Source organism: Gracilinanus agilis, chromosome 4, assembly GCF_016433145.1.
Source record: "Gracilinanus agilis isolate LMUSP501 chromosome 4, AgileGrace, whole genome shotgun sequence".
NCBI lineage: Eukaryota > Metazoa > Chordata > Mammalia > Didelphimorphia > Didelphidae > Gracilinanus > Gracilinanus agilis.
In genome coordinates, this window is record NC_058133.1 from 444038444 (window position 1) to 444055652 (window position 17209).

General features: G+C 36.4%; 1 protein-coding gene across 1 annotated transcript in view; it reads right to left on the reverse strand.

The window, feature by feature from the left end:
• DPYD (dihydropyrimidine dehydrogenase) overlaps window positions 1–17209 on the reverse strand; it is a 974103-nt gene that overhangs the window by 124450 nt on the left and 832444 nt on the right. The window contains exon 20 of the mRNA XM_044672105.1: window positions 9557–9736. Coding sequence (XP_044528040.1) covers window positions 9557–9736 — 180 coding nt within the window. The remainder of the gene's footprint in view (window positions 1–9556; window positions 9737–17209) is intronic.

Here is a 17209-nt window from a genome sequence, read left to right on the forward strand (position 1 = left end):
AGAAAAGCAAGACAGTCTTTGCTCTAAAGGAGCTCACATTTAAACGGTAGAGATAGAACATATTGCAGAATGAACAATTCAATTACTTTTCTAGTACCAATTCAAATTGTTTTTCATGATGGTTGAATTCATAGTCATATCAACCGTGTTTTCCTATAGCTCCTTCAATATTGACCAATTTTATTTTTTATCTTTGCCAGTTTATTGGGTATGACATAAAACCTTATTCTATTTCTCTTGTTGCTGTTATGGATCATTTTTCATATGGTCATTGATAATTTATAATTCTTTTGAAAACTTTTCTTATTCTTTGGGTTTTCTTTTTTCTTTAATATGCATGTGTGTGGGTATTGTCTGGATATGCAACTCCTTTGAAATAAGGAATTTTTGGTTAAGGAGCTCTATCTGCTAATATCTGAAATATAATACTGAAATGTAAAGGACTCTACCTATTAGGAAATTCTCTAACTTATGAGGTAACCTCAATCAGTAAACATTTATTAAAGACACAAAAGAGGGTTAAAATATCTCTACCTGAAAAGAATTTACATTCTGAAATCCAAAATATCTAATATTCCTTCAGGATAAATTATAACAAACCCAATTATTACTGATAAAATTGATTAAAATTGGTAATTTTAGATATTACTTATGAACTTTACTCCAAGGATATTGGTAATTGATCAATCTGGTAATTCCTTTTAATAATACAAGTCACAACAAATCTATGGGAACTGGAACCAAAATTGGACATGAAAAAGATGGTATATTGGATTATCTTTGGGAGATATCTATTTTATCTATATATCAGTCTAGATTTATATAGATATCGCTACACATAGATACATCTAAAATATCTATCTATGATTAGATACTATGTCTATATCTACCCATCTAGATTTATAGAGAGAGACATTTAACTGTACATAAACATTAGATATTGATAATTCTCATTTCTTCACTTTCTTATGTTACCATTTTTTAATTTTGTTCACATGATTTTTCTGCTTTTTCATTAGGTTAGCTAAAGCTTTGTCTGTTTCATCAGAATTTTTTTTAAACTTTACCTTCCGTCTTAGAATCAATACCGTGTATTAGTTCTAAGCCAGAAGAGTGGTACTTGATCAAGAGTTGAAAAGATCTGGATTCAAATCTGACATTAGTTACTTCATAACTGTGGGACTTTGGGCAAGTCATTTAACCTCTGTTTGCTTTAGTTTCCTCAACTGTAAAATGGGAATAATACTATCAACTACCTCCCAGTGTTATTGTAAGGATCAAACAAGATATATGTAAAATATTAACCCAGTTTCTGACAGAGTAGACACACTATAAATGTTAGTTACTATTATTTATGTTTTCTGTTGTTAGGAGCCAATTGTTGGATAATATCTATATAATTAGATAACATGGAAAGAGTCCTAAAGAACTAATGGATGTTAAGTGAACCTCTGCCTCATTTTCCTTATTTCTTCCAAATGAGGGGTTTAAATTACAAGACCACTGAGACCTCTTCCAGCTCCAAATACATGAATATAGGATTCTATGAGCATGGTAGTCACAAAAGATTTTCTGACCTAGTCACTTTGGGCTCAGAAAAGATTTTTTAAAATCTCAAAATAAAAGCAAAGTCATGACAGCTTTTTAAGAGACATATACAAATTATACTGTGTTAACAAAGAGAATTTTGTTCAATGACCCTGTGATTATTATAATAATAAACAAAAGATGAACTTAAAAGCTAGTTCTTCAAAAATTCTGATGAAGGAAGCAGCTAGGTGGCTCAGTGGATTGAGAATCAGACCCAGAGATGGGAGGTCCTGGGTTCAAATGTGACCTCAGACATATCCTAGCTGTGTGACCCTGGGCAAGTCACTTAACCCCCAAAGCACTACTTAGCTGCCTACTGACACAGGGATCTGATAGATACAGAAGCATATATGAAGTTATCATAAGCACATTTTACGTACTTTTTTTTTGTTAAATCTTGATATTCTTGGTTAAAACACATTCTGAGGAAAGCTCATCTGATCCTAGGATGGCTCCAGTCATGGTTTTTGTCTTCCAAACAAAGGCTTCCTTGTTTGGGGAAATGTTTCATAAGCACTTTGGCAGCTTTTTCTGATTTTATCCTAATGAAAGCCTCTTAATGAGCACAGATCAGGTTCACTTGCTAATATTACTGATATAGATTTCATCATATTTTAATAACTCTTGAAAGGAACTTGGCACGGTTATGATCTTCTAAAATAACTGCTGTTCTTTGAAGGGTCTACACTAAGGAGAGAATTTATTTTAAATTGGCTTTCTTTACTTTTTTACTCTGTGATGCAACACATGTCATTTGACCAATCTTTATCTTTTAGATTTTTGTCTTCTTGCTCATTTTCCTTCCTTTTCTCTTGCCTCCAGGCATGGCCTATAGACAGGTCCAATTGTCTGTCTCTTCCTTTCAGTTTACTTTTAGTTTCACCTTCCCCTGTGACTTCTTTTTTGCTTCTACTTGGCATTCTTCTCCTCCATTCTACTGATTTAAAAGCAGTATTTTATGAGTTAGGTTTGTTAGTCCAAACTCTCCAACTAATTAGGCAATGAATGGCCTAGGGAAAATAGTCTCTCAGAAAGTTTTTTTTCATTTGTGAAAATCAAGCAGGCAGTCCCTTTCTTTTCTAAGGTGTGCAGACAGCTTCTTCTTTCTTTCCCATCCTAAGATGCCCAGACTCTTCTCCAAAGGTTTCCCCAATACTCTCTTTCGTCTTTCTCCTTCTGACCATACACTGATTTCTAGCTTCTAGAAGGAACCCAGAATTCCCACTCCACTAACACTTTCCTAAATGAAGATGGGCCTGTCCCCTTCAGATTTTCTATCTTCTGAATATGATTCACCCTAATACTCCTAGATTTTACCATCTTCCCTGTGGCTGAACCTTCTATTACATATTTTCTTTCCCAATTAGAATGGGAGCTCCTAGAAAGTCTTGTCTTCTTCTTTGTATTCTCAGGGGATAAACCAAGTGTTGCATAAAAAGTGCTGAAAAATTGTTTTTTAAAAATATTCAATTAAAAGAATTGGTTTAGACTGTAGACCCTTCCAAGAAACTTTAGAGGATCTCTAAGATTCTTCCTAGATTTAAATCATCAAACATCTAGTATTTGCATCTAGATTAGTCTTTTCTTTCCACCACCATGCTTAGCATCCCCAAAAGCTTAATGTAATCTTAGGTCACTTTAGCAAATATATGACATTCAATCAAAAAAGAAAAAAAAGGGAGCAGTTATATGGCTCAAGAGCTAGGCTTGGAGACAAGAGGACCCGAATTCAAATCTGTTCTAAGACACTTACTAGCTTGTGATCCTGGGCAAGTCATTTAACACCAATTGCCTAGCATTATAGCTCTCCTGCCTTGCAACCAATAATTAATATTGATTCTATGACAGAAAGTTAGGGTTTTTAATTAAAAAAAGAAAAGACAAAATAGGTGCTTGTTCCATGGTTTTCTGCCTTGCTCAGGCTACATACAGAACAAGATACTCAGCTTTGAATGACACATTTAAGGAAAAGAATTAGAAAGCAGGAAAATGTTTAGATGGAGCCAACAAAAAATTTATGGAGACTCAAAATGATTATATGAAGAATTGAAACCATTCCATTCATGAATCACTTGAATAAACTAAGGGCTTTGGATCTAACTAAGCTGGTGTGGTTGGAAGGTGAGTATAATTAATGTTTTCAACTATTTGCTGAATTTTTAAAGTAAAAATGGAATGACATATTTTGCTCAACCCAAATGAGCAGAACAAAAAATATTGGGTTCAAGCCACAGCGTACACCCAAGTCAGACCATTCTCACCTCTCCTTTGGGCCGCCATAGCCTTCTAGCTAGTCTCTTGTCTTTCTAATTCAAGATGCTAAAGTGATTTTCTCTGCTACCAAAGTGATTTTTCCTGAAGTGCAAATCTGAACATGTTATAAAAATTAGCCAATATGATCCAAAGAGAGCCCATTTCTTCTAAGTCAAATATAAGTCCATTCTGCTTGGTATTTCAATACCTTCATAATGTGATTCCCCCCCTACCATTCTACCCATCTTAGACTAAATTCCTCCTTATGAACTCCACAAATGGCTACATTGGTCAGCTGCTCCATCCTTGCATATCATACTCCATCTCTAGATTTTGAGTCTTTTGCACTGCTTGTCTCCTATGCCTAAAATGTTCTCTCTCCTCCCCTCTGCCTTGGTTTCTTCTTTGGTCTCCTTAAAGATTCAGCTCATTTCCCATTTGGGCATGAACCGTATTATTTACATGCTCTTCCCCATTTACACTGTGAGATAATTGAAGGTAAGGACAGTGCTTTCTTCTTCTTCTTCTTCTTTTTTGGTATACCATACACACACACATACACACACACAAACACACACACATATATACACATGCACATACACACACTCACAAGCACTTCATAAGGTGACTACTTATTGATTGAGATGGGAGAAGGAAGGAAGAAGGGAACACCTATTAAGTGCCAACTACGGTGTCAAGTTATGTGTTAAGCACTTTGCAAATATGATTGCATTACATCCTCACAGGAACTCTATGAGGTAGACACTATTATTACCTCTTGATTATACAGTTAAAGAAGCTGAGACAAACAGGATTAAGTGAGTTGCCCAATGTGCCACAGCTAGTAAGACTTTGAGGCCAGATTTATACTTATGTTTTCATGACTCTAGGTCTAGTTCTCTATCCACCACATGACTTAGCTGCTTGGAATGACTGGATGTAGGAGGAACAATAAGAACACTATTTATAATAGTCCAACTAAGAACCAGAACAAGGATGATGACTTCCCAAGTGGAAAAAATGAGATAGATACATGTTATACACGTAGGGTAAGAAGGTCTTGGCAACTGATTGGGTATAGAGTTGGGGATAAGGAAGAGTAAGCAGATGTAGCAGGCTCTGTGGTTGAGAACCTGAGTTCCTTGAAGTATTTTGGAGCTCTAAACAGAAATAGGGAATTTTGACAAAGATGTAGAATTTGAAGGGAGAAATAATGAATGGGAGTAAGACACTAATAACTTCAAGGTGAGGCATTCAATGCACTTCACCCTTCAGGTCAGTTTATTTTGGAGATATAATTCTACCACTGGCTACATTGGCTAACTGGTCCATCCTTGCACACCATGCTCCATCTCTAGATTTTGTGTCTTTTGCACTGCTTGTCCTCTATGCGTAAAATGTTGTCTTTCCTCCCCTTTGCCTTGGTTTCTTCCTTGGTACAGTGGTATAGAGGCAAGAATGTTTGATCTGGCATCATTAGACTTCTGGATTAGAATCTCAGTTCTAGGTGGATGGGTATCTCACCTCTGATGCTCACTAACCCTCTGGATAATTCCCCCTATCTCTCTGAATCTGTTTACTCACCTGTAAAGTATAGTAACTGACTTGAAGGTGAGATTCAAATGAGATAGACTATGTGAAACACATGGAAACTCTCCATAGCATTTTGTCCCCTTTCACTACTGAGAAGCAGTTGAGGTATTCTGGAAAGTGTGCTAGGTTTGAAATGATAGGATTTAGCTTTAAATTCCAGTTCTACTATTATGGTCATGTGGGCTTCATCTTCTTGGATCTCAGATTTATCACTAATAAAATGGTGAGATTAGATTAGATTATCTCTAAAGTTCCTTCCAACTCAAAATCTTCTGGTTCTATCAACTAAATTATATTATGATTCTTTTAAATAATATCCCTCCTGCCCCTGCCACTTCCCTTAGCTTTTGCTCACTTTCCAACCTAAAATGTTATACTTATTTGCTATATATTTTATAAATGCCCAACTATTTAAGGGTAAGACCAGTACCAAAATGGAATAAGCTGCCATTAGATGTATTAATTTATGGACATAGGAAGTTGTTTTTTTTAATCTACTAGTTGGTATGTTCTTATACAAGGTCCCCTTGTGTCTGGTTTTTACATTTATTATATAGAATCTTTTTTTAATCTTTTCCTTCTATCTTAGAATTGCTATAAAGTATTGGTTCCAAGGCAGAAGGGCTAGGCGATTGGAGTTGTGACTTGTGTAGGGTCACACAGTTAGGAAGTATCTGAAGCCAAATTTGAACCTACGACACTTGCTCTCTATCTAATGAGCCATCTAACTGTCCTTTCTTATAAAGAATCTTAACTATGTCTTATATGTCTCTTCTGTTAGAATATAAATTTGTTAAAGAAATGGCTTTTTTCACTTTTGTCTTTGTACCTGGCACAATGCCAAGCACATAGGAGGTACTTAATGTTGGTGGATTAACTGAATGAATCCAAGTCATCTAGAAATCCCACCTTGACCAAGGAGTGCATGATTTGCTAGAGTGAAGCACTTCTTCCCTCCCAGAGTAATGCCAAATGATTAGAATGACTTGTTTTTTCTAAAGACCAGCTTTGCCTCCCTCTGTATCTCTTTGGCATGCAAATGTCACAAGGAAAAGGGTCTTTTGTTTTATACGATGCCAGCATAATGTGGGGACTTTGTAAATATTAAACATACAAAACATGAACAGCAAACAATAATGAAGCTACTTGTCAAGACACCTGTATCTCTAATCCAAAGATACTTGGTTCAGTATCAGCAATATTAACCTAACGGGGATAGTCTTCTATTGTTTTAGTCATGTCAGCTGACACCAGAGAATCCTGGAGCACAAATCTATTACCAGACCATCTGCTTGTTTCTGAACCTGGTGCTGAGAAATGAATGACTAATATCCTCACACAGACGGGATGGGTGATGGTGGTTTGCCGTCGTTGTTGTTTTTGAAATAAATGATAGTGATGAGAAATAGCCTTTTTAATTTTGAAAGAGCCTTGACTCGTCCCATCAACCCATAACAAACAGAAAAGTCGCTTTTTCTGTAGGGGAAGAGCTGTGCAATATTCTCTGTCCCCAAACTTTCACACCCATTGAATTTGTAATCTTGAGGTCTGACAGTGTCCTCCCCATATTGAACAAGCTTCAGTTCCATAATCTTTAGGACAAAATGTAAACTCTCCTGTTAGTCATTTAAAGTCCTTTTAAAAAGATAAAGTCCTTTTTAGTTGATTTTTGCATACTTTTCAAGGTTTTTGGCCCATTACTCTCCTTCCCACACTTTATATTCCAGCTACGTTTGTTTCTCTTCCTTGTAAATGATATTCCATCTCTCAACTCCATTTCTTTGCACATGCTCTGACTCATTCCTGCAATACTTCCTTTCTCACCTCTGCCTCTTGGAATCCTTAGATTATTTCAAGGCATAGCTTGAATACTCTCACATAATGTTTCTCTTGATCTTCCCCACTGCTAGTGACTTCTCTCCCATGAGTTAAGATCACAGAATCATAAAATCAGATTTAAAACCTCAGAAGTCATAAAGCCTAACTCATAATTTCATATATAAAAAAGATGAGACTTCAAAGCTTTGCTTTACATAGATTGTCACAGTATTAGTCACACTTTGAACACATGTCCTATCACTTGATTTATTTTGTAAAATTTGTAAATAAGAAATGTATTTCTTATTTAAATTGTACTAGTTTCCTCCCTTAGAGCATAAGCATCTTGAAGTCAAGGATTTTCATTTTTGTCTTTGTATTTCTAGTGCCCAACTCAGTGCCTCATATGAAGCAGGCACTTGATGAGTGATTGCTAAATGCATCAAAGTCCTTTCACAATGAATTGTATGACACTGAAAATGCAACTTGATTTCATGCTACCTCACAGTAATCAATGCTTCAGATGGGACTGACATCAATATGACCCTGGGTACACTCTCCTGTGCTACCTTTATGAGCTACCACTGGGTCACATACAAATTCGCTCATCCTTATTTCTATTATTTAGTTCTTTAGCTCCATATCACAACTACCCGAATTTGAGATGAAGTCTTTGGAGATAGCCATGAGCCATCATGCCACAAAACAGATGCCAGTAAAAAAAATGACCTCAAGTTCTTTAAATCAAAGTGGATAAATTCATTAGTGATTTCTGAAAAATATGTAGACTTTAGGATAGTGAAAATCAAGGCAAGAACATGTTCTCTTGTAATATTGGAAATTCAGTTCATGATAATATGGTTAGTTACACTAATAATGCTACTTAGGCACAGTCTTGATAATTATAATACTATAAATATTAATATCACCAGGCCTTTCTGTTTGATTGTCATTCATGGAGTCATTCATCATGATATTTCCCTGAAACTCACCCCATATTATTCCATTTCCTGACTCTTCATGTTTTTCATTATTGGATCTACAATCACACTGATGTGGGACTAAACTATAGAATTCTCTTGCCACTGACTTAAACTCATGGCTGACTTTTATTTCTGACCCTATATTAGAAAGGAGGCAGAGATGAAATCCTTCACTAAGGATATCCAAATAAAAAGTCAAGTGGCCGTCGGTTCTTTTATTCCTTCTGAACCCCCAACTCAGCCATCCAAACCAGATTACCCAGGGCTTTGTTTTGAATTCTTTTTCATGTGACCTGTTTCAAGTTAAGATTCCTTTGAATTATTAAATGCTTCCTTAAAGCATCTTTTTTTAACCATGTCTTTTTAAAAAAGTTAATTATTGATGTAGTGACAAGCTGAAAAGACAGAGAATTGTAATTTTTTCCCTTTTGCATTCAGGACATGAGAAATGTCTTCTGACAATGGCTGACTATTTAGTGTAATACAAAGGAAATACAAAGACAAAATACTGAGTGTTGTTTTAGAAAAGAGTTGCTAAAATCACTGTATTATACAAAATGTAAATGTAGTGTATATTTCGCTGAAAATAGCAGTTAGTGGGAAAGTTGGGACATAACCTTTTGAGCCTGGGTTTAACCACATAGCAGGAGCAGTTACAAAAGATACTGATTAGAATTTAATTTTAAAACATCATCATATTATTCAGAACTCCAGTGATTTGATTGTCTTGAAAATAGAAAGGTAATGTTATAATTTTCGGAGCTTGTTAGAGAATAAAGAACTCTCTAGCCTCCCACTGAAAAGAATGCCAGTCATCAGCCATGGGAAGCATGAATTGGGAGGCATTTCATACTCAAAACCTCAATCTTACCAATTCTTTTTTTAAGACCTTGTGCTATATTGGTTTTATACAAATGGACTCCACAGGCAAATCACATGGCTATAATCAAGCCCCTTCAGAACAAGTTTCCTAAAGAAATCACACACCGTATAAAGACCCCATCATTAGTCACTCAGCTTGGTATTGAGTCATATATCATAGGACCACATACTGCTGACATAAAGCAGGAAGGGATCTTTAGGGGCCACCTAATCCACCCCTTCTTTAACAGATGAGGTGAAAGAAGCCCACAGTGGTTAAATAATTTACCCAATGTCTCAAAACTAAAGTGGCAGCGGTACGCTTTGAACCCAAGACCTCTGCCTCAAAAGTCCAGTACTCATTCTACTACTTTATATTGCCTCTCAAGTAATCCAAGATAAAAAATACAATGGTGACCACAACATTTTAGGAGAACACAGGAACAGTTTGCAATTACCTTTCCAGTGAGATCTGCAATTCGAGGAACTGGTTTCCCTTTCTGGTGGCGAACAGTTGCAGGGCTCTGGCCATCCCAATCTTTTAACTCCTCGATGCTTTTTAGATAAAGGAGGGCTTTGAGTCCTGTACAGTAATCCTTAATCACAGTGAAATCCTGATTCTGAACTGCACTGCACACCTAGGAGAGACAAAAGGACAAACTGTGAAGTAATTATGTGTTGGGTTTATTGATGGACAGACAGACACTTTCAGGAAAATATAGCTTTATACTTTGCCAACCAACACAGAGGAGAAGGTATATAGAAAGCTGCAAACATGAGAAAGTGGAGTGGTGAGCTCCATGGAGATAAGAGACCGTGTGTGAAGAAAGTTAAAAAACAACTACAGAATTCTTTGATTTTCTAAAAGATTATTTAATGAATTTTTCTGATCTTGCTCCTTGAACAAAGAGCACTATTAATAATAATAGTATTTTATAGCCCTTCAGATTTGCAAAACTCTTTACAAATATTAACTCCTTTTATTCTCAATCATACCTGGTAGTAAGTACTATTATTATCCTCAATTTAAGAATGAGGAAAGTGAGGCAGAGTTTAAATGACTTGCCCAGGGCCATATAGTTAGTAAGTAAATAAAGACATCCCACCACAAATTGTTTTTCCCATAGATTTGTCCAGTCTAACTCCAACCTGGCTCTCAGTAGTAGTCTCCTTTCATTCGTGTCATGATTGCCTTTTAAACACTCCCCAGAGATGTTATTTTTGACTTTCTATTCATTCCCTCCCTCCCAAATTATTACCCCTATAATACTTGCTTAGGAGATGAGATTATTGCCTTGGTTTTTACCTTTAGTATATCAGTTAATATTTGAACAAGTGCCTTTTGGTGCAAGGAACTTTGTTAGTTTTGGGAACAGACAAAGTGAAAGAGTCTTTGCTTTTAAGAAGTTTAAGTTGTGGAGGAGACAAATTACAGAAAAGGTTCTGAAGTGCATCAGTAGAAGGAGTTCCCTATACCAGGGCAGTCACAGGAATAGTCTCTGCCTTGGGAATGGGGAGGGGAGAGAGAAAGGAGATGGGGAGTGAGAAGAGAGGGAGAAGAAGAAGAAGACAGAAGAAGAAAGGACTGGAGGGATCAAGAGAGACAGAGCAAGGTGGATTGAAATAAACAGAAACTAAGGCTCCTTCCAACTCAACATTCTTAGATTCTCAGTAGATTTTGAATGGAAGGATGGGGAAGGAATTTAAATTTGAAGGATGATGTAAACAAAGAGGAGAGAGGAAGGAAGGCATTTCAGTCAAAAGCAATGGCATGGGAAATTATAAAGATCCAAGGAAGCAAATACAGTATGTAAATCAAATGAGAGAATATAGAAGACAAATAACAACAATAGAATTTATTTGAGATTTTGAAGTTTGCAAAGTGAATTTGAGTTCATATCCAACCTCAGATACTTAATAGTTGTTATTTTGGACAAATTACCTAACCTATCTGCCTCAGTTTCATCATCTGTAAAATAGGGGTAAAAGACCTACTTCCTAGGATTGTTGTGACAATAAAATGAGATTATATCTCTAAAGTGCTCTGCAAACTTTAAGGTGCTATAAAAATGCTTGTGATGATGATGATGATGAAGATGAAGATGATGTTAGTGTGACTTTTAGGGTCATCACACAGCTAGTAATTATCAAAAGTAGATTTGAAACGAGGCCTTCCTGATTCTGTCTTGAAATATATACACCATAAGAAGTTGCCAGCAACTAAATTATAGATCAGGGGTCGGCAACAAATGGCTCATGAGCCATAGCTGGCTCTTTTGAGGGCCAGATATGGCTCTTTCTGCAGGAGCCATGAAGTCAATTTTTTTCAGGCGCTGTTACAGGAGCACGCACTGTGAGCATTGTATGGCTCTCACGAAATTACATTTTAAAAAATGTGGCGTTGGGGGCAGCTGGGTAGCTCAGTGGATTGAGAGTCAGGCCTAGAGATGGGAGGTCCTAGGTTCAAAGCTGGCCTCAGCCACTTCCCAGCTGTGTGACCCTGGGCAAGTCACTTGACCCCCATTGCCCACCCTTACCACTCTTCCACCTATGAGCCAATACACAGAAATTAAGGGTTTTAAAAAAAATTTTTTTAAAATGTGGCGTTTATGACTCTCATGGCCAAAAAGGTTGCCAACCCCTGTTATAGAGGGTCTTGTATGCATGGAGTTTTTCTGTTAGCAAAGGCAGTATTAAAGGCTTTTGAACAAGAAGATGGATATAATCTACATGATATTTTAGGAAAATTAATCTGTTGGTGCTGCATCAAATGGTCTGGAGAGTGGAGAGAATGAAATAAGTGAAATCAGTGAGGAACTTATTGAAGTAGTCCAGGTGTGAAGTGATGAGCCTGAACTAGGTTGGTGGCAAATAATATTGCTCTGAATATAAGCGGAGAAATGGGCATGAGACTGGGAAAGACAAACAGAACTTGGTGAAGAGGGGGGGGACTTAAAGATAAAACTGGGTAATGGAGAGGAACTGGGTAATGATTAGGACAGCTAATATTTAAGTAAAAGGTTAAGGTTTGCAAAGGATTTCATCTGATGCTCACATGCAAGTACCATTTATCCTCATTTTATGGGTTAAAAAAACCCCTAAACCAAACTGATGTCCTGATAAATGATCATGTAGCTAATCAGTTTCAGGGTGGATTTAACTCTGGTCTCATATGACTTCATGTTCAGCTCTTAGCCATCAGACATTTGTTAATGATCATAAAAGATAACTTTAGAGGATTTTGCCATAAAGGTTTTGGCAAAGTATTATTTAAACCTAAGATTTCTGTCACTTTGCTAGGGTTGGTGAATAATCTGCCTTAAAGAGATCAGGAAAGTTCATTAAAAACAAATAAACTTGGAATAGTTCATTGTTCCTTGGTCTGCTTTAGGAGTTTCCCTTTACAGCTAACTCCAAGATTTTTCATGTTTCAGTTTAAGTGGATTTTTTTTGTTTCTTTCTAACAAGTGATGATCATTCTTTTTTGCATAGAAAAGACCTCAATACATGCTCAGAATCAGTAAGTATTCATAAAGCCCCTTCCATTAGTTCACAATCTTGCTAGACACTATGATGGATATCAAGAATGTATAAAAAGTTGGGGGCAGCTGGGTGGCTCAGTAGATAGAGAGCCAGGCCTGGAGATAGGTTCTCTTCTGTTCAAATCTGGGATTATAGATTTCCTAGCTGTGTGACTCTGGGCAAGTCACCTGTCTCCCATTGCCTAGCCCTTACTGCTCTTTTGCCTTAGAACGAATTTCTAATACAGAAAGTAAAGGATTTAAAAATGTATGAAGCTTAATAATTCCTGAATTTACATGTGTATATACGTAAATGTATGCATATATATAGAGACACCAATTAAAACCAATTTGGTGGAAAACATTAAAGACAAACTGATGAATAAAGGCACATTGATATGTAGGATGGGGGAGAGTTAACAACAGTTTTAAGTATTAAAAAAAAGAGTCCACATATTATTTTAGAGGTGATAGAGAATCACTAGAGCTTGTTAAATAGGGAGGTATGGTCAGATTCATGTTTAAGAAAATCATTTTAGAGAATATAAAGGTTATATCAGAATGGGGAAAGACAATGAAGGGAGACACATTTGGAAGCTATTTCAACAATTCTGGTAAGATGATAAAATCCTCAACTAGAATCACAACTCTATGAGGAAAAGAGAACATACTGAACTGATTTTAGGGCCCATAATTTAAACCAGTAAACAAAATGAGCCATTTTTTCCAGAGAATAATGTCATTTATTAATAGAAACATGTGAACTAATAATAAAGAATGGGTCCATTTCAAGTCCTTTTAGGTGGAAAGACTGTCAGGGAGGTCTGACTCAGGCTTTTATTTGAAGGGGCATCTTCCTTACTATCCCGACAGCACCCAATCTGGACTTCCCCTGGTAGTCCCAATTGATGGATATTTTAACGAGGAGGTGGACTTAGATCCCAATTCCCCTCCCTCCTCCCAGCCTCATTACTTCATCTACAGCTTCACTATAGCTAGGCTGTCCCATCCTGCTCTGGCTCTTAAGGCATGGCATTTTGTTTTTTGATAAAGAGTAGAAGTGCTTGCCCATATAAGTGCCCTGGAGGCCTATTTTACTCAATTATAGTCTTGAGAAACTGCTTGACCTTCAGAGGTTGGAATCTGAGAGAATGAATGAATGGATTCATTGAAATATTAGTAATAAATAATACAATCCAACATTAACTTTCCTGTTTAGGAGACAGAAACGACATTAGAATAAGAAATCAGAGATGATGCTGAGGCTGTTCATGTAGATGACTAGAAACATAGTGGTATAAAGTGATTGTCACATAGTAAGGGGATAATAAATGCTTTTTCATTTATTTATTCATTTATTCATTCATCATTCTTACTTACAAAGTCTTTTGAATACTTGAAAAAGAGCTATAGCGATTCTTTTCAGCTTTCTTTTTTCTAACCTCCTATACAAATGATACAGGCTCTAGTCTCCTTCTGTCATCCTGGTTACCCTGCTCTACACATACTCCACCATGTCAATGTGGGTTGTAAAACTGAACACTATACCTCCAGATGTAATGTGACCAGAGCATAGTATGTTGGGGTTATCACTGTTTTTGTTTTGGATGTCATGTTCATATATTTTTAATTTTATCTTTAAAAAATTTAATGTCAGTACAATTTTAACAATTGTTTTCCTGACACTTTGAGATTCATTGTTTTTTTCTTTTTCTCTCCTTCCACTCCCCTCTACCCAAGTAATGCAACATAGGTTGTACAAGTGTTATCATACCATACATATTTCCATGTTTGTCATGTTGTAAAAGAAGACATATCTTTTATAATAGAGAAAAATTCATGGAGGAAACAAAGTGAAAAATGATATGCTTCAATCTGCATTCAAAATCTGTCAGTTCCTTCTTTGGTGGTGGATAGCCTTTTTCATCATGAATCCTCTGGGGTTGTCCTGTATACTTGCACTCCTGATAAAAGTTATTTCATTCAGAGTTGATTGTCATATGTTATTCCTGTTACTGCATAAAATGTTCTCCTGGTTCTGTTCCATGCTCATCATATTTCACAAAATAACCCAATATCACATTAGCTTTTATCAGTCCATCAATGAGCATTTTTCAAGTGTTATGTGCTAGACATTGTGCTGATAAGTGATGATGACACCAAAAAAGCTATACTCTCTACCCAGAAGAAGTTTACATTATAATAGAAAAGATAACAGAGGAATAAAAAACCAAGTTGTATTTTGTACTTTGTCTACTGTGCAACCTAGCTGAACCTCTGGGAATAATACTTGGATCCAAATTCAACAACTGCAAGTTTATGAAGAGAAAAGAGGATGCAGAAAAGAACCTGTGAGGACAGACACAATAAGCAGGCACGATCTGGAAAAACCAACATGGGAGACTGAGAAGGAGGAGTTGGAAAGATATGAGCAGAACCAGAAGAGAGCCCTATCCTATCATGGCAACTTCTGGAGGAGAGAAAATCAGCATTGTCAAATGCTGCAGGAAGGCCAAGAAAATTAGCATTGTCAAATGCAGGAAGATAAAGAAAATGTTAATAGATTAGACAATTAAGAGATCACTATTCAATAAGCACATGAGAAAGTGTTCTAAATCTCTAATAAATAGAGAAATGCAAATCAAAACAACTCTGAGGTATCACTTCACACCTAGCAGATTGGCTAAAATGAAAGAAGGGGAGAGTAATGAATGTTGGAGGGGATGTGGCAAAATTGGGACATTAATGCATTGCTGGTGGAGTTGTGAACTGATCCAACCATTCTGGCTGGCAATTCGGAATCATGCTCAAAGGGCTATAAAAAAATGCCTGCCCTTTGATCCAGCCATACCATTGTTGGGTTTGTACCCCAAAGAGATCATAAATAAACAGACTTGTATGAAAATATTTATAGCTGCGCTTTTTGTGGTGGCAACAAACTGGAAAAGGAGGGGATGTCCTTCAATTGAGGAATGGCTGAACAAATTGTGGTGTATGCTGGTGATGGAATACTATTGTGCTAAAGGGAATAATGAACTAGAGGAGTTCCAGGTGAACTGGAGAGACCTCCAGGAACTGATGCAGAGTGGGGGGAGCAGAGCCAAGAGAACATTTGTACACAGAGACTGATATACTGTGGTAAAATTGAATGTAATGGACTTCTGTACGGCAGTGATGCAATGACCCAGGACGGCTCTGAGGGATTTATGGTAATGAACGCTACCCACATTCAGAGGAAGGACTGCAGGAGAGGAAACATATAAGAAAAACAACTGCTTGAACACATGGGTCGGGGTGGACATGATTAAGGATGTGGACTCAAAACTACCACACCAATGCAACTATTGGCAATTTGGAAGTGGGTCTTGATCAGGGACGCATGACAAAGCCGGTGGAAATGTGCATTGGCCGTGGGTGGGGGGATTGAGGGGGGCGAAGGGGAAAGTAGGAGCATGAATCATGTAACCATGTTAAAAATGAATATTAATAAACGTTTAAATTTTAAAAAAAAGAAGTGGCATTTAAGTTGGGCATAAGAAAAAAAGAGGAACAAAAGGAGTCAGCTGATGAGAAAGTATATTCCAGGCATGAATGACAGGGATAGCCAGTGCAAAAAGGATGAGGAAATGAAGACAGTGGACACAATTACCTTTCACATTGTGGTCAGGGATTGAGCATAAATGTTTAACAACCAAGATTTAGAGAAATAAATAAAAGTATGTAACAAGCATTTTAAAATTAAAAAAAAAGAGATCACTATTAATGATGGAGCAGGCAATTCCAGTTGACATGTTCCATTACTGACTTGTTCATTTTGTAGTCCACTAAAATTCCTATATTTTTTCCATAGAAACTATGACCTAGTTATGTCCCTTCCATATTTTAATTGTGATATTTAGTTTTAAATCACATATAGAACTTTACATTTTTCTTTATCAAATATCATATTTTAGAAGAGGGCCAAAAAAAGAACCATTCCTCTTCTACAAAATCTTTCAAAGATAAGTAACATTCAAAAAATATTTTAGTAGTGAAGAGGTAATTTACCTGTTCTAGAGAACATTTTGAGATATATGATAACTCATTGACTAAAAGTAATGTAATGTCATGGAAAAGACCCTAAGCTAGGCCTCCAAAGTTAAAGAGTTCAAGTTTCACTCACCATCAGCTAGCTTCATGATCTAAAGAAAAAAAAATCACTCTCTAAACTTTGGTGACCAATATGAAAAAAGACAGCAATGAATGGGATGACAGCTAAAGTTCCTTATCACTCTAGACTTCTGTATCCTAGAACCTAATGCTCAATAAATCCCTATTTGTCCAGTAGAGGCCAAATTTATTAACACCTTATATCCAGGAGCATATAGGAACTGGCAGGAAAGTATCACTTGAGTATGAACAATGTCATATAAATTATAATAACTATATTAGTTTAATATGGTAAAATGACTTTTTCTACTTCTCATAGAGATTTTTATGCTCTTTTAAAAATGAATTAAATTATTTCCCAGGTTGACAGTAGTAGCCCTAGTGTTAAAGAACACTGATCATGTGACATAAATATTAATATCTCCTTTTGATTCATCTACT